General features: G+C 47.5%; 2 protein-coding genes across 7 annotated transcripts in view; one reads left to right on the top strand and one right to left on the bottom strand.

Annotated features, from left to right (window-relative positions):
• The window catches only part of DFFB (DNA fragmentation factor subunit beta), a 28,242-nt gene extending 19,561 nt beyond the window's left edge, over positions 1–8,681 (bottom strand). The window contains exons 1-3 of one of the 3 annotated variants that reach the window (XM_032758715.2): positions 8,381–8,681; positions 7,255–7,381; positions 18–206 (exon numbers count right to left, since the gene is read on the bottom strand). In XM_032758715.2, the coding sequence (XP_032614606.1) occupies positions 18–206; positions 7,255–7,381; positions 8,381–8,494 (430 nt within the window). In that variant the 5' untranslated portion in view covers positions 8,495–8,681. The remainder of the gene's footprint in view (positions 1–17; positions 207–7,254; positions 7,382–8,380) is intronic. The other 2 variants (XM_032758716.2, XM_032758717.2) reach the window with 2 other exon arrangements.
• Positions 8,682–8,886: 205 nt separating this feature from the next.
• CEP104 (centrosomal protein 104) overlaps positions 8,887–21,166 on the top strand; it is a 42,851-nt gene continuing 30,571 nt past the window's right edge. The window contains exons 1-6 of one of the 4 annotated variants that reach the window (XM_032758714.2): positions 8,887–9,209; positions 13,663–13,789; positions 17,296–17,469; positions 18,484–18,622; positions 20,486–20,548; positions 20,849–20,925. In XM_032758714.2, the coding sequence (XP_032614605.1) occupies positions 13,677–13,789; positions 17,296–17,469; positions 18,484–18,622; positions 20,486–20,548; positions 20,849–20,925 (566 nt within the window). In that variant the 5' untranslated portion in view covers positions 8,887–9,209; positions 13,663–13,676. The remainder of the gene's footprint in view (positions 9,210–13,662; positions 13,790–17,295; positions 17,470–18,483; positions 18,623–20,485; positions 20,549–20,848; positions 20,926–21,166) is intronic. The other 3 variants (XM_058444289.1, XM_058444288.1, XM_058444290.1) reach the window with 3 other exon arrangements.

Below are 21,166 nucleotides of genomic sequence, written 5' to 3'. Positions count from 1 at the left end.
TTGCAGCCCCCATGCACCTTCAAACCACGGCGGGTCCTCAGCCCGGGTCTCGGCCGCGATGTTCTGGCTGACGTTGTGCAGGAGGTCGGCCAGCAGCCTCTGCCTCTGCGGGGCCTGCTCATCACACAGCAGCTGCTGGGCAGCCTGGATGAGCCCCACTTGCGGCTCGTGAAATGCACTGAGGAAGCGCCCGATGTCGCTCACATCTGCCACCAATGGGACAAACAAAAAGGTGCCAGTCCAGCAGAAGACATATCCTGCCCCGGTCACAAGAAGAGCCTCTGACCACATCTTCCCCCATTCCCCAGGGCCTGGCAATCACCAGGACTCAGACTCGAGGTGTCCCGGGTCTTTGTCCTTGCCCTGACACCAACAGCTGGGGACCACGCATCAGGGCAGCATGAGGACAGAGGAGGAAGGGGTGGGGTGTGCTTTAGAAGACAGACGAAAGTGCACCAAGAGACGGCTGCTTTCCCATTTGGCCTCCTCCCCTCCAAACCATGCGCCCCTCCTTTGGCCCTTCCTGGAGACCTTGCTTTCAGATCCTTCCTATCACTTTTCCTACTCTCTCCTGGAGCCTTTTCACAACTTCCTGAAGCAGCGAGCTCTCCGGGCAGGCTCTTAATAGGAAGTTAAAGCAAAGTCTACCCAGGACCTTAACAAAATGTTAGCAAAGAGAACTCAGTAACATGCAAAAAGAAGTATCACCATGGCCAAGTGGGAATGCAAGGCTGGTTCACACCTGAAAATCGATCAGTGCGATCCACCATGAGAAAAGCCTCACAATCACATCAGCGGATCAGAAGACAGGAGGACATTCTGGGGAGTGAGGACTTGGTGGAAGTCCTTAGACCTAACATCAAAAGCACTGCGTAAAAGAGAAAATCAACACACTGAGCTTCCTCAAAACTAAAAACTCTTACTCTGCAAAAAAAATGCTCTTAAGAGAATGAAAAGGCAAGCCACAGGGTAAATATTTGCAAACCACATGTCTGACAAAGAACTCATGTCCAGGTATTTTGGCAGGGTGGGGGTGACTTTCAAAACTCAACAGTAAAAAAAAAAAAAATCCAATTAGAAAATGGACAAGAGACATGAAGAAACACTTCACCAAGGAGAATCTACAGATGGCAAATAAGCACGTAAAAAGATATTTAGGGCTGGGCACAGTAACTCACGCCTGTAATCCCAGCACTTTCAGAGACCGAGGTGGGAGAATCACTTAAGGGCAGGAGTTTGAGACCAACCTGGCAACCAAGACCCCATCTCTAAAAAAAAAAGCAAGACCCCATCTCTAAAAATAATAATAATAATTAGCTGCACGTGGTGGTGCACACCTGTAGTCCCAGTTACTTGGGAGGCTGAGGTAGGAGGATCGCTTGAGCCCAGGAGTTCAGGATTGCAGTGAGCCATAATTGCCACTGCACTCCAACCTGGGCAACAGAGTGAGACCCTGTCTCTATTTTTACAAAAGATACTCAGATAGTCAGCATTGTTAGCCATTAGGGAAATGCATATTAAGGGCACAATGAGACATCACCACACTGCAATCAGAATGGCTAAAATTAAAAATAGCAACAGCGCCAAAAGCTGGCGAGGCTGCACAGAAACTGCACAGTGGAAAGGTAAGATGGCCACTCTAGCATACAACTTGGCAGTTTCTTTTCTTTATTTTAAGTAGCTTTATTGAAATATAATTCACACTCCTTACAATTCACCCATTTAAAGTGTACAATTCAGAGGCTGGGCGCGGTGGCTCACGCTTGTAATCCCAGCACTTTCGGAGGCCAAGGTGGGCAGATCAGAAGGTCAGGAGATCACGGCCATCCTGGCCAACATGGTGAAACCCTGTCTGTACTAAAAATACAAAAATTAGCCGAGCGTGGTGGTGCATGCCTGTAATCCCAGCTACTCAGGAGGCTGAGGCAAGAGAATCGCTTGAACCCAGGAGGTGGAGGTTGCAGTGAGCCGAGATCGTGCCACTGTACTCCAGCCTGGCGAGAGAGCAAGACTCCGTCTCAATAAATAAAATATACAATTCAATGGGTTTTATTATATTTCCAGAGTTGTGCAGCCACATCTACAGTCAATTTCAGAACATTTTCACCACCTCAAAAAGAAACCTCATACTCTTTAGCTACCAACCTCCCTCCCCTCTAAACTACCCCCAACCCTAAACAACCACTAATCTATTTTCCATCTCTCTAACATCCCTGTTTTGGACATTTCCTATGAATGGAACCCTACTGTATGTGCAGACTTCTTGACTTGGCATGGTTTCAAGGCTCAGCCATGCTGTGTTTCATTCCTCTTCACGGTGAGTAATTCCATTGTATGGATGTGCCACACTCTGTTTATCCATGTGTTCATCACTGAAGACTTGAGTGGTTTCCATCTTTTGGCTATTATGAATAAAGCTACTGTAAATGCTCACGGATGAGTTTTGGTGTGGACGTGTTTTCATTTCTCTTGGGTACGTACCTAGGAGTGGAGCTGCTGGGTCACATGGCGATTCTGTGTAATTGTTGATAAACTGCCAGACTATTTTCCACAGGAGCTGCACCATTTTCCCTTCCCACCAATGGGGCCTGAGGGTTCCAGCCGCTCCGCATCCTCGCCCACACTGGTTGGTAGCCTAGGGGGTGTGAAGTAGCATCTCACTGTGGTTTTGATTTGCAGTTCCCTGATGACTGATGATCTCAAGCACCTTTTAATGTGCTTACCGACCACTTGAGTATCTTCCTTGGAGGCATTTCTTTCTTTTCAGAACCTTTGCCCATGTTTAATTGGGTTATCTTTTTACTATTAAGTTATAAGGATTCTTTATATATTCTGATGCAAGTCCTGTATTAGATACATCATTGGCAACTATTTTCTCCTATTCTGTGGGCTGTCTTTTAGCCTCCTTCATGGTGTCCTTTGAAGCAACAAAGTTCTTAATTTTTCTTTTTTTTTTTTTTCTGAGATGGAGTCTCACTCTGTCGCCCAGGCTGGAGTGCAGTGGTGTGATCTTGGTTCACTGCAGCCTCTGCCTCCTGGGTTCAAGCAATTCTCCTGCCTCAGCCTCCTGAGTAGCTGGAATTACAGGTGCCTGCCACCACGCCCGGCTAATTTTTGTATTTTTAGTAGAGACAGGGTTTCACCATGTTGGCCAGGCTGGTCTCAACTCCTGACCTCAAGTGATCTGCCCGTTTCAGCCTCCCAAAGTGCTGGGATTACAGGCATGAGCCACCGTGCCCAGCCTAAAGTTCTTAATGTTGATGAAGCCCAATTTATCTGTTTTTTCTTCTGCTGCTCATGTTTTTGGTGTCAAATCTAAGAATCCTTTGCCAAATCCAAGATGATGAAGACTTATCCCTATGTTTTCTTCTAAGGGCTTTATATTTTTAACTTTTACATTTAGGTCTTTCATTTATCGTACTTTTTGTATAAAGTACCAGCTAAGGGCCTAACTTCATTCTTTTATATGTGAATATGCAGTTGTCCCAGCACCATTTGTTGAAGATACTACTCTTCCCCCTCCATTGAATGGTCCTGGCATCCTGACCACAGATACATAGATTTCTGGGTGCTCTATTCTACTCCATTGATCTATTTATCTGTCCTTGTACCAGTGCCAGTCTTGATTACTGTGGCTTTGTACTAAGTTTTGAAATCAGGATATGTAGGTCCTCCTACTATGTTTTTTTTCACGGTTGTTTTGGCTATTCTGGGTCTCTTGCAATTCCATATGAACTATGGATTAGAATCAGCATGTCAATTTCTACAATGAAACCAGCTGGAATTTTCATAGGGATTGTGCTGAATTTGTAGGTCAATCTGGGGAGTCCCATTGTCTTAACAATGTTAAGTTTTCCAATCCATGAACATGGGATGTTAATCCATTTATTCAAAACCTTAATTTCTTTCAACAACATTTTGCAGTTTTAAGAATATAAGTATTACAATTTTTTGTTACACTTATCCTAAGTATTTTATTCTTTTTGATGCCAATGTAAATGGGATTATTTTCTGCTTCATTTTCAGATTGTTCGTTGTAAGTGTATTCCTATATTTGCATATTGATCTTACATCCTTCAACCTTGCTAAATTTGATGATTAGTTCTAATCATTTTTTAGTGGATTCCTTAGGGTTTTCTACATACAAGTTCATATGATCTGCAAATAGAAATAGCTTCACTTCTTCCTTTCCAATCTGGATGCTTTTTATTTTTCTTGCCTAAATGTCCTGGCTAGACCCTGCAGTACCATGTTAAACAGAAGCAGCGAGAGTGGACATCCTTGTCTTCAGAAACTAAACACACACCACACAATGCAGTACTGTACTCCTGGGCATTCTCCCCAGAGGAATGAAAACCTACATCCTGCAAAAACCTGTCAAGATGGCCAGGTGCGGTGGCTCACGCCTGTAATCCCAACACTTTGGGAGGCCAAGGTGGGTACACCGCTTGAGCCTAGGAGTTCAAGGCCACCCTGGGCAACATGATGAAGCCCTGTTTCTACAGAAAATACAAAAATTAGCCAGGCATGGTGGTGCACCCCTGTAGTCCCAGCTACTCAGGGGCGGAGGTAGGAGGATTGCTTGAGCCCAGGAAGTGAAAGCCACAGTGAGCTATGATTGCACCACTGCACTCCAGCCTGGGTGACAGGGTGAGACCCTGTCTCAAAAGAAAAAAAAAAAAAATCTGTACATAATTGGCCAGAGCAGCTTTATTTTGTAATAGTCAAAAACTGGAAACAAACAAAATATCTTTCCACAGGTGAATGGTTGAACAAACTGTGGTAAAACAAACCATGGAATGCTACTCAGCAATGAAAAGGAACGGACTATGAATACTCACAACTTAGGTGCATCTCAGGAGCCTTATGTGGAGTGAAAAAGGCTCATCTCAAAAGGTCACATACTTTATGATTCCACTTACCTAATATTCTTTTTTTTTTTTGAGATGGAATCTCAGCCTGTCACCCAGGCTGGAGTGCAATGGCACAATCTCAGCTCACTGCAGCCTCCACCTGCTGGGCTCAAGCGATTCTCCTGCCTCAGCCTCCCGAGTAGTGAGATTACAGGCGCCCACCACCACGCCCAACTAATTTTTGTATTTTTAGTAGAGACGGGGTTTCACCATGTTGCCCAGGCTGGTCTTGAACTCCTGATCTCAGGTGATCCACCCACCTCGGCCTCCCAAAGTGCTGGGATTATAGGTGTGAGCCACCGCACCTGGCCCCTAATATTCTTTAAATGACAAAATTATAGACATAGAGAACATATCAGCAGCTGCTACGGGCTAGGGATTGGTGGTGGGCAGGGGTAGCAGGATTATAAAGGGGAGAACCTTGAGTGATGGATGGGAGATGTCTGTACCTTGACCCTGATTCTGGTCACAGGAATCTACATGGGGAGAAATGACAGAACAACACACACATTGCACTAGTGTCAGTGTTCCTGTTTTATATTGTACCACGGTTGTGTCTGATGTTGCCTTTGAGGGTAAGGGTAGAGGTACATGGGACCTTCCTATCTGTGCAACTTCCTGGGAATCTGTCACTATTTCTAAATAAACGGTTTAGGCCAGGCATGGTGGCTCACACCTGTAATCCTAGCACTTTAGGAGGCCAAGGCAGGAGGACAGCTTGAGCCCAGGAGTGTGAGACTATCCTGGGAAACATGGCGAAACCCTATCTCTACAAAAAATACAAAACAATTAGCCAGACGTGGTAGTGCATGCCTGTGGTCCCAGCTAATTGGGAGGCTAAGGCGAGAGGATCGCTTGAAACATGGAGGTCGAGGCTGCAGTGAGCCACGTTTGTGCCACTGCACTCCAGCCTGGGCAACAAAGTCTCAAAATATAAATAAAATAAAAATATTTTGGCCAGGCACAGTGGCTCATGCCTGTAATCCCAGCACTTTGGGAAGCCAAGGTAGGAGGACTTACTGAGCCCAGGAGTTTGAGACTAGCCTGGGCAACAGAGGGAGACCCCATCTCAATGTTTTAATAAAAGAAAAGAAAAAAAATTTTTTTAAGTCTAACAAGGAGGACGACTAGTGGTTTCAGGGAAGAGAGGGGGATAAAGCACCAGAGAAAGGAAGGACAGAGAGGGAGAGAGACAGAGACAGACAGAGAGAGCCAGAGACAGAGACAGACAGAGGAGAGAGACAGAGACTGAGAGATGCAGGGAAAGACAGAGAGAGAGCAATGTGCTCTGCTGTCTTTCAGCTATGCCCTGAAATGGGAAAGAAAGATAACATCCAAAGGTGAGGCATACCCTGAGCACACCCCTGCCCAGCCCCCACCTCCTGCAGGGGCCACCCCAGGGGGCATCACAGTGATACATTTTCCGGCTGCCTCCTCTAAAAGCACAAGGCCCAGTGGAGAAAGGGGGCTTGCAACCTTGGAGCACACACCAGAGGCGTCACCCCTCAATGCTGACAGTGGAGCCCCCAACACTGTAGCCGGGGAGGTGGCCACATGGACGTTACTCTTCGACTTCTCTCTTTCTGCCCCTTAGGCCAAGGAGCCAGAGCTCCATCCCTCAGAGCACCCATGTCCTTCCTGGGCCGCCAGAAGCATCTCCTGGAGCCTAACCCCCTTTGCACAACACTGGCCGACCCTCCCAGGTAAAGGCACATGATGGCATCTCCCGCCCCAGTGGCCAAAAGCTCTCTTTTACGGGAGTCAAGCAAGCGCAGACCTTGGCATTCAGCTGGTTCTGAAAGGCAGGACTTTGTGTCCTGAGGCTTCAATACAGATACCCCTAAAGAACAACCTCTCAAAGCAACTGCCCCCAAACTTGAGCCCTGAGGACAGCATCTCTGCAAACAACAACTGAGAACAATGAGAGAGCATCCCACGAACCACCACCTCATCCTTCCAGAAGGGTGCTCAGCCCAGCAGAACAGAACAGCATCTCCTCCTGGCTCCACCTTCCCCATGAAACTGTGCAGGCCCCAATCCCAAAGCCCTCCCTCTGCTCTTGGGAATTGCTAGGACACCTCAAATGAACGCAAATAAAATTAAGAGATTTTTTGAAGAAAAAGACAACCAACTGAACAGCTGGGTTCATGAACGAGAGGACTGAGGACTCTGCCACCTAAGCGACGCTGACCAGTTCTGCCTCCAGAGGGCTTCCTCCTTGAGACCCCAGAGTTCACAGAAAGCGGGACACTTCCCAACCCTGACGGGCACCCGGAGCTAAGCCCCCAGGACCTCCGAGAGTGCCAGCTTCCCGCCCACCTCCAAGGTCCTTGTCACTCACAGCCCTGCCAGGCCTGGCCCGAGGTGAGCAGCACCAGCTCGGCGTTGTCGGGAACGCTGGGGAAGTAGTCTTCCGTCAGCTCCGTGCCATCCTCGTACAGGCACAGCCGGGAACCGCGCTCAGGGAGCTGCAGGGACGGGAGAAGCAACAGGAGGAGGAAGGGTCTCAAGACGAGGGCTTTGCATCTGCAGGCCTCACAAACGACCAGAATGAGCTGTCTTTAAAGAAGCAGGCTCAGGCTGCCGCCTGTATGCCACAGTCGCGCCAACGCCCAGGCAAGGATGAGGGAGCGGGAGCAAGGGCGCCTGACTGCGGGCCGTTCTAAAATACGAAGAGTCAGGAAAAACATACATCAGGTGGTGACTGCTGGCTCTGCAGGATTCACCCTTTTTAAATGAGCTCCTGAGGGCACTTCAAATAGAGCCTGTCTTTGACAGCGCCACCTCCCTGCTGCCAGGAGCTGAACACCACCATCCCCAGCACACAGCCACCAGAGCAGTGCTGGCACACGAAGGACAACGGTTGACTGCCTCTGTGCACAAGTGTGACCGGCACGTGGCACTGTTAATTTGTTGGAGTCTGGTTCCCTGTTACTCTGCACTGGTCAGTTTTTGGCATTTTATGGCAACTCCCACCCCACCCGCACCGACCCCGGCAATGCACACCTGGTAACCCTAGTACTGGTCTAAAAAACAAAACCAACCTAGAATAAGGTGACAATTGCAACCCCCAGCTGCGAGGGCTGGAAAGGCCTACAGAGCCCACCTAGCCAAGCCTTTCATTTTATGCAGGGGGAAGCTGAGGCCGGACAGGCAGAGCAGCCGTGACCCCGCGTGCCAGTACCTGGCACTCAACCCGGTCTCCTAGCTCTGATGCAGGGCTGTCCTGCCCGAGAGGTGGGAAGAGGAAAGGGGTGATCCAGGTCGCCCCCCAACCCCCCTGCGCTCTGAAGCCACGCTCAGGAACCACAGGCTGCGGGGGCCCGGGGTCCTAGGGGCTAAGGCGAACGAAAACTACCCGCCCCGGGCGCCGCCCGCACCCTCCGTTTTGGAAGAGGAAAGGCGGCACCTCCTATTCTCCCCACACGCCTCCCCGGCGGGCCGTCCCCGCCCAGCCCGGCGGGCACCTGGAAGCGGAGACAGCCCTTGTGCAGCACCTCCTGGCAGCTCCGGCCAGCCACGCCGAACTTCCTCGGGCTGCGCAGGGCCCGCAGCTTCACGCTCTTGGGCTTCTGGAGCATTGCAGATGTCCTCAAGCCCTCTTGGTCCCGCAGGCGGCGGCACCCGCTGCCCGGCTGCTCAGATCCGTCCTCGCCCTGGCCGCAGGGGTCTGCACCTGGTGAGCTCTGCAAGCTGGCATAGGCCGGGCGCCGATCCCGGAAACTACACTACCCAGAAGGCCTGGGAAAAGTGAGGCCCGACGTGGTCTTGTGCGCAGGCGTCGCCCCACGGAAACTACATTACCTTACTCAGAAGGCTCAGGAAAGCAAAGGCGCGACGCCACCTGGTGTGCCCAGGTGCCGTAGCCCCGGAAACTACACGACCCTGAGGGCCAGAGTAGCGGAGCCCTTCCCTTGTGCGCAGGCGCGGCCTGGGGCGGGGCGGGGTCGCGCACGCGCAGAGGCCCCGGCCCAGAGCTGGGCTTGGTTGTCATGAGAGCGGCGGCTGCGGCCGGGGCGATGGGCAGAGGCGGCCGGGTTGGCTTCTTCCCTGTCAGTGCCGCAGCAGCTTGGGGTGCAAGGCGGCCTGGGGCGGCGGAAGGGGCGCCCCCTGAGTTCCGTCTGAGGAAGCGGCGGCTGCCGAGGAAGTCTACGAGAGCCGGATCCCGCCCGCCCCTGGGGTCTGGGTGCTGAGGCGCAGTCTGGCCGCCTCCCCGGGCCGCGGCACCGCTCCGACCCAGCCGCCCTCTCCACCGGGGCCGCGGCAGCGCCAGTCGGAGCCGTTCCCTCTGAGCAGGTACCTTCCGGGCCGCTGCGGCGCCGGGCCAGGGCCGGAGTGGGTAGCCGGGCTCGGGCGCCGCGGGGGCGCGGTCCCCACCTGGGAGCTGGGTACGAAGCCTGGGTGCGCGGTGCAAGCGCGGACGGTGTGGAGTTAGATTCCGGCCTTGCTGTAGCCGAAGAGCCGGCGCGGTCCTGTGGTGCCCGATGCCGGGGAGCTCAGCACGGGTGCTGGGAGCGCCTGCCCAGGCCGGGACTGCCCGTTTAGCGTGGAATATTATTTTCAGATCCGGCTTTTCCTCTTCTGGATGCATAGTACATAGCGGGCCAGTTTCAGATGTGTTCTGCTGAGCAAAAGTTTGAGGAAAGTTGCTGTGTCCCTATAAAGTCTGATGGTTGGTTGTTTTTTGTTTTGGGGTTTGTTTTGTTTTGTTTGCACTTAAGTTCAGATTTCTCTGAAGCCCTTTCAGTCGCTAAGATGACTTGATCAGAAACCCATATGCCTTTGAGACAGTCTCACTCTGTCGCCCAGGCTGGAGTGCAATGGCATGATCTCAGCTCACTGCAGCCTCCGCCTCCCGGATTCAAGCGGTTCTCCTGCCTCAGCCTCCCGAGTAGCCCGACTAATATTTTATTTTTAGTAGAGACGGGGTTTCACCATGTTAGCCAGGTTGGTCTCGAACTCCTGACCTCAAGTAATACGCCCTCCTCAGCCTCCCGAAGTGCTGGAATTACAGGCATGAGCCACCGCGCGCGGTCACACTGAAAAGTTTTCTTAAAAAGAAAATCAGAAACAAGTTTTGTTTCCTAGTCTTGTAACAAAATGGAAGTTGCTACACTGAGTTTCCGTTTAATTTATAGTTAATTGCCTTTTACCATGCCAGCACTAGGAAAGTGTAGTGAGGGATGAGACCGCCATGGGTTCATCGCTGCCTGGGGAGAGATGTACTCTGGCACTTTTCGGGATGCCGATGGCTGTCCCTGGGACAACGGGGATCCCTCATGCCTCTGGTGAGGAAGACCAGCCAATAACTGAACATTCAACAGAGCTTTGCTTCTTCCTAAATTGTTAATGGTGATTTTTATAGGAGCCTAAAAGTGGCATCCTTCAGGGACATTCCAAGTATCTTATGTAACACTTGAAGGTTTACACAGAGGGGACCGTAGGGTACAACTGGAAGGTCTTTGGGAGGGGGTAGGCTAAAAAAGGAATCCTTTTCAAATACCAGACTGAGGTAATAGCATTGCCTCCACAGTGCCTGTGCATTTCTCTTAGCTGGTTCTTAAATGCCAGTACTTTGTTTTAGATTTGTTGGGGTCAATATAGCATACTGGAAACACCCTTCTGTTTGACTGAAAAGGTCCTATGTTTACGTCTTCGAGCCATAACAGAGAGTGTTGGTTAGGATCAGAGACTAGCCAGGCTCGGCGGCTCACGCCTGTAATCCCAACACTTTGGGACACTAAGGTGGGAGGATCACTGAAGGCCAGGAGTTCAAAACCAGCCTAGACAACACAGTGAAACCCCATCCCTACAAAAAAAAAAAAAAAAAAGTAACTGTGCATGGTGGCATGTGCCTGTAGTCCTAGCTGCTCAGGAGGCTGAGACAAGAGGATCATTTGAGCCCAGGAGTTCATGGTTACAGTGAGCTATGATCACGCCACTGCAGCAGTACAGCCTGGGCAACAGAGCGAGAACCTGTATGAAAAAAAAAATCGGGGCCGGGCATAATGGTCACGCCTGTAATCCCAACAGTTTGGGAGGCTGAGGCAGGTGGATCACCTAAGGTCAAGAGTTCGAGACCAGCCTGGCCAACATGGTGAAACCCCATCTCTACTAAAAATACAAAAATTAGCTGGGTGTGGTGGCGCACACCTGTAATACTAGCTACTTGGGAGGCTGAGGCAGGAGAATCACTTGAACCCAGGAGGCAGAGGTTGCAGTGAGCCGAGATCGTGCCACTGGTCTCCAGCCTGGGTGACAGAGTGAGACCCTCTCTCAAAAAAAAAAAAAAAAAAACTGGGGACTGGAACCCAACAGCCTGAGCACAAGAGCTATTTTCAAGGTGGGATAGGGAGTTACAGGCCCTGCCCTTAAAGATGATGAAAGGGGCCTGGGATGGTGGCTCACGCCTGTAATCCCAGCACTTTGGGAGGCCAAGGCGGGCAGATTACTTGAGGCCGGGAGTTCGAGACCAGCCTGGCCAACATGGCAAAACCCCGTCTCTACTAAAATACCAAAAAAAAGAAAATTAGCCAGGCATGGTGGTGCATGCCTGTAATCCCAGCTACTTGAGAGGCTGAACCACAAGAATCACATGAACTGGGGAGACAGAGGTTGCAGTGAGCCAAGATCACACCACTGCACTCCAGCCTGGGTGACAGAGTGAGACTCTTGTCTCAAAAAAGGAAGAAAAAGATGATGAAAGGATTGGAGGGCTTCAGAGCTGAAGGGTATTAACTTTGAGCTTTGATTGTTTGGCCGGACTTCAGAATTCAGGACAAGACGTGAGGGTCAGGGGAGAGTTGGCGCATTGATCCTTAGCTGTGGAGCCCACCGAGAGCTCTGGAGTTAGGACATGGATGGAGATGACTGAAGCTGGGCCTGAGGCACGTTCACGCAACAGGAACTTAGGACTTGTCTGAGGGAGGCGCTTCAGGTGGGGACACCAGGCGGTTGCTGTCTAGAAAAGACAGTGGGATCAGAAGGAAGGGTAGGCCTGATAAGACCTGGCACACCGCTGGGTGGGGAGTGGGTGAAGAGAGATGCTGTGGCCAAGGGAAAAGTACCTCTGGGCTGAGAGCCCACACGACCCAGAAGTGCCAGGTCAGGAAGGAGTAGGAGCCATGGGCTGTGCGTTTCTGGCATAGGGTGCCCAGAGTGCAGGTGGGGCTGTGCAGCTAACAGTGGGTTAAACCACACTCATCCTTTCAAAATTCTTTTTTTGTTTGCTTTTTTAGAAACGAGGTCTCACTATCTTACCCAGGCTGGTCTCGAACTCCTGGGCTCAAGTGATCCTTCCACCTCGGTCTCCCAAAGTGCTGGGATCATAGGCGTGAGCCACCACACCCAGCCTCATCCTGTTTTGGGGGGCTTTTTAAAAATTATTTTCTGGGTTGGTTTAGTTTTGTTTTCGTTTAATATACAGTAACATCTTGCAGTGAACTTTGTGCAAAAAATAACTAGAATCTCAATGATGGTTTATCATTCTATCTTAGTGCTTTTGTTTATACATTCCAAGAAACATTAGCAATAATGCCAGCCAATAATTAACATATTGAAGTGGTCCTCTTCAAATTCTCAATGAAAGTAAAAGAAAGATCTAGATCATGCATCAAGCATGTCAAAATACGTACAGTTTTGTGTGGGGGTATGTTTATATGTTACCTCCTATTGGGAATTTCAATTAATAGTTTATCTTATCCCAGAGAACTTTCTGATGGAGTCTTCTTTATCCTGGTTTAGTGAGGAGCCTTTTTTTTTCCCCCAATGATTTAGACCTAACCCAAATTGGCTTACTTAGGAGGAATCTGACTGGCTTAGTAACTTGAAAATAACCCAGAATCCCTGAGCAAATTGGGCTCAATGTCCTGTGAGTCAGTCCCTCAACCTGACTCTGCGTGAACGTTTTTGTACTTAATATGCCTGCGTGTCATTCCTGTTCTTCCTTCTGGTCGTGCACATTCATTTAGCAGTTGTTATGCTAGCGCTTACGTTGCCTTTTTCCCCTTGGTATTGTATAACTAATTAACGTACTGGTTGTATTAGTTTCCTAACTAATAGAAAGAAGTTTGTGTTTATATTCTAGACATAGCAAAATATCATAAACTAGATGGCTTAAAACACCAGAAATTCATTCTGGAGGCAGAAGTCAGATGGCTGTATGGGCAGGGCTGCACTCTCGCTCTGGAGGCTGTAGGGAGGATTCCTCCTGGCCTCTTCCTAGCCTTGGGTGCCTGCTGGCCATTCTCGGCCGTCCTTGGCTGGCCCACTTAGAGATGCGTCGCTCCGGTCTCTGCCTCTGTCACCACATGGCACTCTCCCTTTGTGTGGCTGCGTCTCTTCCCTTCTTCTTAAAAGTCACATTGGATTGGGCCCACCCCGAGGACCTCGTTTTAACTAGATCACACCTACAAAGACCCTATTTTCAAATAAGGTCACATTCACAGGTACCACAGGTGGAACTTTAACATATCTTTTTGGGGAGCACAATCCACAGCACTCATCGAACTTTTTGGACACACATTTGGGAAAAGTCAAGATAACTTAAATGATACCTTAAACAGAATCAGAAGCATCTATAAAAAGTGTTTAACAAGAAAAAAAAATAGACTCTTTCAAAGAGATGGGAAAATTCTGAATACTTAGTGCATTATTGTGTGTGTTAGCAAGGCATGAACTAACCCTTTAAATGTCCATGTGTTAGTGAATTCCTTTGTTTTAAAGAAATCTTTCCTGCTCTTATAAACAGCCCAAACGTGCAGAATGCCCCACAAGATTGGATTTGTAGTTGTCAGCTCATCTGGACACGAAGACGGCTTCAGTGCCCGGGAGCTCATGATCCACGCGCCAACCGTCAGTGGGTGGCGGTCACCTAGGTGAGGGCTGGATGGGGCGGGGCTTGGGCTGGGAGGCAGCCACAGGTCCCTGAGGAGGGTACAGGGGCTCCTTTCATTCAAAGCCTCAGATTTTACTATGACTCGGACATCAGGACCAAGGATGTCAGCATGCAGTGCAGTGTCGGGCATCTCTTTCTGTTTATATTTTTAAAGAAAATGTGTTGACCCTCTTTCCCTTATAACGTTCACCCACACTCCCTTAAGAAAATGTGCAAATGTGGAGGAGAAGGAAGAGAAATGAGGCCCCGTAACTGTCTAACCATACTTCCTGATCACACACTGGGCTGCACATTCTCATCAAGTTTCTGTGCAGAGATTGTACATGCAGCCTTTTTTGCTTTTACAGCTGGGCTCCTGTGCCGAAAGAGTGTGTGTCTAACTGCTCTTATATGACACCAAGCTTTAACCAAAAGATGTGTCTTTCACATTTCTCTTAAACACGTGTATACTTTTATTAAAATGTTCAATTGGGCACAGTGGCTCCCGCCTGTAGTCCCAGCTACTCAGGATGCTGAGACAGGAGGATCCCTTAAGCCCAGAAGTCCAAGGCTGCCATGAGCTATGACAGCCATGCACTCCAGCCTGAGCGACCGAGTAAGACCATCTCAAAACAAATGTTCATTAGATGAGTGTTTTGCTTGCTTATTTTCCTAAAACATTGAAGTCTTTTTGCCTCTGCTACTTTGGTCTTTACAGCTGAGCCCCTTTATGCACTCACTTGGCATCTGCCCTCCGCCCTCAGTCACGTGAATAAAAACCCACCCTCCACCCCATCCCACCTTGTCAGCTCTGTGCTCTTCGTGACTTGCTTTCAAGCCTAAGAAGTTACTATTTATTCCTAACTTGTGAATGCATAAATATGCATGGCATTTTAAATTCAGTCATATAATTGTGTCTTGCTTTTATTGAGAAGACATGTTGCTGAAAATTGAATGTAAATCTCATTTAAAATTAAAACGTATTTTCCTTTTGGAGTTTTTGAGGAGACATAACAAATAAGACCCCCTGTCCCTGCATTTCCTGGAAGTGAGTTCTGAATGAACTGAGAAATGAAGCAAGAGTCAAGCAGAAGGGGCCAGACAGCGCCTTTGTCACCCACGGAGCTAGGATTGCAGGCAAGCCAGCGTCCTGATACTGCCCAGGCCATGGCCGATGCACTGCCCATGCAGGCAGCATTAACAGGGTCCAGCCTGTGGCTGGAGGGCAGGAGGAGGAGCACACCCACGGGGGCAGCCCAGCGTTCCGCCCTCTCCTCCCAGACTCCCCATGAGCCTGCTCATGCCTCTCCCAGGCAGGAGCATCCCCTCTGCAGAGGTCCTGTATGCTCACTGCACGTGTTCCATGTTATTTGGGGATTGAAGGTTCTCGAGTATACACACAGCCACCCTTTTTGGTAACAGTTATAAAAATCACACCAGTATGGTTCTCTTGTGCGTTGACATGGTATTGCTTTAAAGGGCATGACCTACACTCACTTCAGTAATGTGCTTTCAGAGGATGTACCCAAGAAAAGGATCTGTGTGCCCTTGGTCACCACAGACTCCCACTGGGTTTGGCTCAGGGTCTCTTGACTTCCCTGAGGTCAGGCACATCGCAGAAAGACAAAGGAGGATACCCTGAAGCTGAGCCTCCCAATGACAGGACAAGGCACCCTGTTACCACAGGTCATAGAAAATGTGGGACCCTCTACATCGGAGCTCAGGGCATAGATTGATGCAGTTCCAGGAGAGACACTGAAGAGGGTGTTAAAGAGATCCAGGGAGACCCCCAGTGCCATTCATGTGACCTCAGAATTCAGACAGCCTAAACCCTTCAGAGCAAGACGTTTTTCCAAGAAAGCATAAAGTTTGCACCAACCGTAGCCTCTGGACATCCATTTTTTCGGTTGTCAAATTATTTTTATTTTAAAAAATCTGTATCTGTCAATTTATCTTGAAACGATAAATTCATACTAGCCTTTTTAGCTGTGTGGTTTCTTTTTATATTCAGCTTGAAAGGTATTTTTGATTCATCTATAAAATGTTCATCAGCTACATTTGAGTAGCTAAATCATAGGCCCTTTTTGGAAGGATTTTTAAAAGTACGGTCCTACATCGCTCAATCATGGGGACATTCTGAGAAATGCATCATCAGTCGATTTCATCGAACACCTAGAGTGCCCTCAAACCCAGATGGTACCGCCTACTCCTACACACCTAGGCTCTGTGGCATAGCCTATTGCTCCTGGGCTGCAAACCTGTGCAGCACGTGACAGTGCTGAACACGGTAGCAAGTGTAACACAAGTAGGTATCTGTATATCTAAACATAGAAAAGCTAAGTCAAAATACAGTGTTGTCATCTTATGGGACCACTGGCTCATGCAGTGCATGACTGTATACAACTTCAAAGCTTTGCCGGTTGTCTTGGTTTTCTTTAAGCAGTTTTGGAGTTTTGTTTTTTCTTAATAAAGATTTTAAAATAATAGATTACTTATTGTCCTTATGTTCAGATAATCTCGCCATGAATGATAATATATGTGCCCTGCATTTAAAAGCAGTAACTATCTAAAGCAGCACTTTACTGACATGAAAGACTAAGGAATTTCATTTCAAAAGTTGCTCAGTTTCCCAGTTTGTGCCAGCTGCCCTCCTGCCCCAAATGTGCCTCTCTTGAACCTTTGCATTTTTGGAAGCAGTGTGGGGTCTTTGCTGACTGCTGTGATTCTCTACCCAGCTCTTAGTTTTTTAATACGTTGTGTCACTTCTGGGGTGGGCCCAGTGGCTCACACCTGTAATCACAGCACTTTGGGAGGCCGAAGTGGGAGGATCCTCTGAGCCCAGGAGTTCAAGACCAGCCTGGGCAAAATTTTAGCCAGGCACAGTAGCACACACCTGTGGTCCCAGCTCCTCAGGAGGCTGAGGTAGGAGGGTCACTTGAGCCCAGGAGATTGAAGATGCAGTGAGCCATCATCACACCCCTGCAGCCTGGGTAACAGAGAAACACCTTGTCTCAAAAAAAAAAAAAAGTTATGTCACTTTTGAGCAAAGAAGCTCCAGCATGGTCCATAGCATAGGCTTCTCTCCCTAGACCACTATGCGTGAAAGGCAGGCACTCCTTAAATATTGATACCTTGGGGCCCTTAAGCATTTGAGTTCCTGTGGAAAATCCTTTGGCTCCATCCTGCCCACTAGTGCCGCCTTATAAGATTGATTTATCTTATGAAAAACTGCAGGTTTCACATCATTTACTAGCTGCCAAGAGTATGATTCCTATAGGGTTACAGGCAGATCAAGTCACATTTTAATTCCAAGCTTCAGCTCCAACATGAAAAGCTCAAGAGAACGGGAATCATGTCACAGGCATCTTTGTACCATCAGTACCTACAGACTGTCCAGTTCAAAGTGGGTGTGCGGTTAATGCTTCTTACCTGCAAGAATGAGATGCTAGCATCTAGAAACCCTCTGCAGAAATTGTTCAGAAAATACAAAAATGTGTTTGCTTTCAGATTTTGCCAATTTCCACAAGAAATTGTCCTTCAAATGGTGGAGAGATGTCGAATAAGGAAACTACAGTTACTTGCTCACCAGTATATGATTTCAAGTAAAATTGAGTTCTACATTAGTGAAAGCTTACCTGAATATTTTGCACCCTATCAAGCAGAGCGGTTTCGAAGACTTGGGTAAGAATGAAATTTAAAATGTATCATGGCAGCTTTTAGGCTAATTGTACCTGAAAGCTCTTTTCTTTTTTTTTTTGTTTTTTTTTTGAGATGGAGTCTCACTCTGTCGCCCAGGCTGGAATGTAGTGGTGCGGTGCAATCTTGGCTCACTGCAGCCTCTGCCTCCCGGGTTCACGCCGTTCTCCTGCCTCAGCCTCCCAAGTAGCTGGGACTACAGGCGCCCGCCACCACGCCCGGCTAATTTTTTGTATTTTTAGTTGAGACGGGGTTTCACCATGTTAGCCAGGATGGTCTCAATCTCCTGACCTCGTGATCCGCCCACCTCGGCCTCCCAAAGTGCTGGTGTTACAGGCATGAGCCACTGTGCCCAGCCCTGAAAGCTCTTAAAAATGAATTGTCCCTTAACTTTTGGTCCTATGTTATGTACTTCTATTTGGTTCAAGAGTACACAATTTCTTGACACCTGCCTCTTATTGGATATGCTTAAAAAGCAGCGTTATAATTTCTATGAATTCTGCTATTCAGCTCTACTTTTCAGATGTAGAAATTTTCTTAAGAATACTAATTAGATGACCAATGTGGCCAACATGGTGAAACCCTGTCTCTACTAAAAATATAAAAATTAGCCAGGTGTGGTGGTGAGCACCTGTAATCCCAGCTACTTGGGAAGCTGAGGCAGGAGAATTGCTTGAACCCAGGAGGCGGAGTTTGGAATTAGCCAAGATCGCACCACTGCACTCCAGCCTGGGTAACAGAACAAGACTCCATCTCAAAAAAAAAAAAAAAAAACAAGAATACTAATTAGAATTTGAGTTCTAGGGGTTTTTCCTAGGTTTTTCATTCTAGACTTAGCTTTTATTCAAACCTGTTGATCCTGCGTAGGGGTAGTCTAGCTTTAAAAAATAAAACAACAAAAATAAATAAGCCTATTGAGTTCAATCAGAGTAGGGGGCAGTTTCATTGAACAGCACATTTTCAAATCAGCGTGTTCTTCAGTTGTGTTTTGTTTTTCAGCTACGTGTCTCTCTGTGATAATGAAAAGACAGGTTGCAAAGCCCGGGAACTAAAATCAGTTTATGTGGATGCAGTAGGACAATTTCTTAAACTGATTTTTCACCAAAACCATGTCAACAAATACAACATATATAATCAGGTAAGATGCATGCAGCTTCGCCTTTGATTCTGCCCCTACCTTCTTTGTGGGATTATGTGGTCACGTATCTTTTCTTAGATGCATTTTCAAGATGATCTTATAAGAGAGGATCTCTTCTGGGATACTGCTGAGCTCTCTGAGCTGTGCAGTCTGATCAGCAGCCTCTGGGCACATGTGGCCAGTGCCCACCACGAACTGGCCTAGTGCCCAGAGCTGCTACCAGCATCACCAGACTGTGGGCTTCAGAGACTCAGTACAAAAGGAGAATGCAAAACAGTTCATGAGAACTTTTATGTCAGTTGTATGTGATGAAATGATAGTATTTTGGATATGTTGTGTTAACCTGTATTATTAAAATTAATTGCATTTTTTAATTTTTTAATGTGCCTACTTAATGACACATGTGGCTCACATCCTATTTGTGTAGGACAGCACAGTTCTAAATAAACCCTCCCAATGTGCACGAGGTAAATCCCCTGGTAGAAATTGCGGACACATTAATGTTGCATGTAATCCAGAATCTCCCCAGCTCCAAGCTGCTAATTCTTCATCTCTTCCTTCTTCCCTCCCTTTCTTTCCTTCTTTTTTTCTTTCTTTTTCTCACATGATTAGTGTAGTAGAAATCAGTTGTGTCCAAAGCAATCTCGTTAATTAGCAGAAGCATGTACAACTCTCCCTGCCCCCTCCAAGAGGAATGCAAGCACCCAGCAAATCAAATCTCTAGACCAAGCGGGTGAGCTGGACAAGAGCACAAAGGTCCAGTTAAGCTGCCTGGCCCCTTGCAGCATAACACACCAGGAAGCCAGAAGAATGAGTCTTAACCCTTTTCCTTCCTCCACCCACCTGCATGTATTTACCAGCAATGACCTGGCTAAGTAGTTGGTCTACAATGGTTGGGGGTGCAGGATGGAAAAGTGACTCCCCACCTCAGATGAGACTCACCGACTGGGATAAACTGAGCTGTGTTAACTTTTCATCGTCTAATTTCCCAAGATCCTTCAAAGATGAGTTCCATACTGAATCTTGAGTGGATGTCTCATTATGAGGCTATGTTAAAATTTGGGGAGTTTTTAGCTATTACGATTTGAACATCATTTTTTTTTTTTTTTTTTTTTTTTTGAGATGGAGTTTCACCCTTGTTGCCCAGGCTGGAGTGCAGTGGCGCAATCTCGGCTCACTGCAACCTCTGCCTCCCAGATTCAAACAGTTCTCCTGCCTCAGCCTCCCGAGTAGCTGGGATTATAGGCATTTGCCCAGCTAATTTTGTATTTTTAGTAGAGATGGAGTTTCTCCATGTTGGTCAGGCTGGTCTCAAACTCCAGACTTCAGGTAGTCTGCCCACCTCAGCCTCCCATAGTGGTGGGATTACAGGCGTGAGCCACTGCACCCAGCCAGAACATCCTTTAAATGGTTAAAATAACCATTTGGTTAAGCATTAGAATAGTAACTTACATAATTTATTTAAAATTCTTTGTTAATTATTAAAAGTTATTTATATTGGCATAACATTTTAACAATTAATACACTTTGATATACATCATCCCATTTGATAACAGTGTAGGTCAGAGTTTGTTATAAAGGGGTTAAGTCTAGCCTGGGGAACATGGTGAAATCCTATCTCTGCAATAAAAAACACAAAAATTAGCAGGGCATGGTGGCTCACACCTATAGTCCCAGCTACTAGGGCAGCTAAGGTGGGAGGATTGCATGAGCCCAGGAGGTCCAGGCTGCAGTGAGCCATAATCACACCACCGCACTCCAGCCTGGGTGACAGACGAGACCCTGTCTCAAAGTAAGTAAATAAAGGGGTTAAGTCGTTTCAAACATTGTATATTTAATTCTGTTAATTTAACACTTTCTTAGGTTGCTTTGGTTGCCATAAATATCATTGGAGACCCTGCAGATTTCAGTGATGAAAGCAATACTGTAAGTTTGTAAAGTTTTAATTCCTAAGGAAGTAAATGTATTTCTGACAAGAGGGGGTCATTTATTTTCACCCAAAAAATGTATCATTTTTATAATCTGCATAAAACTGACTAGTGAATAACCTTCAGATGATTTTTAAGAGCTGTAGCATATGAAACTTTAACAGTTTTAGCTGTCCCTCCAAAAGATGAGGATCACTGAACCTTGCTGACAGCTTTATATGAAATAAATCTTGTAGTTAAGGTTTTGTGTTGTTCCTCTTTCTCTCTGAGACACTAAGCAGATGTTTTGCCCCCAAAGGCCTCTCGAGAGAAGTTGATTGACCACTACCTTGGGCACAACAGTGAGGACCCTGCTCTAGAAGGAACTTATGCCAGGTAAGAGTCCTGCTTCCCAGCAATGAACTTCTGTTACTTTCCTCAGAATCCTGAAAGGGTCAGTCATTTCCAAAGGAGTCTGGACTTAGAGCCTCTAAATTCAGTTTAGAGCTGGATAAGCCACTGATTGGATTGTCTGAAATTTACATAAAGATTAAGGTCACTGTTTTATTTAGCACATCTTCATTTATTTTTTTCCTTTTTTTTTTTTTTTTGAGACAGAATTTCACTCTTATTGCCC

This window comes from Hylobates moloch, unplaced genomic scaffold (assembly GCF_009828535.3).
Source record: "Hylobates moloch isolate HMO894 unplaced genomic scaffold, HMol_V3 SCAFFOLD_9, whole genome shotgun sequence".
Taxonomy (NCBI): domain Eukaryota; kingdom Metazoa; phylum Chordata; class Mammalia; order Primates; family Hylobatidae; genus Hylobates; species Hylobates moloch.
This window is presented reverse-complemented; position numbering and strand designations above follow the sequence as displayed.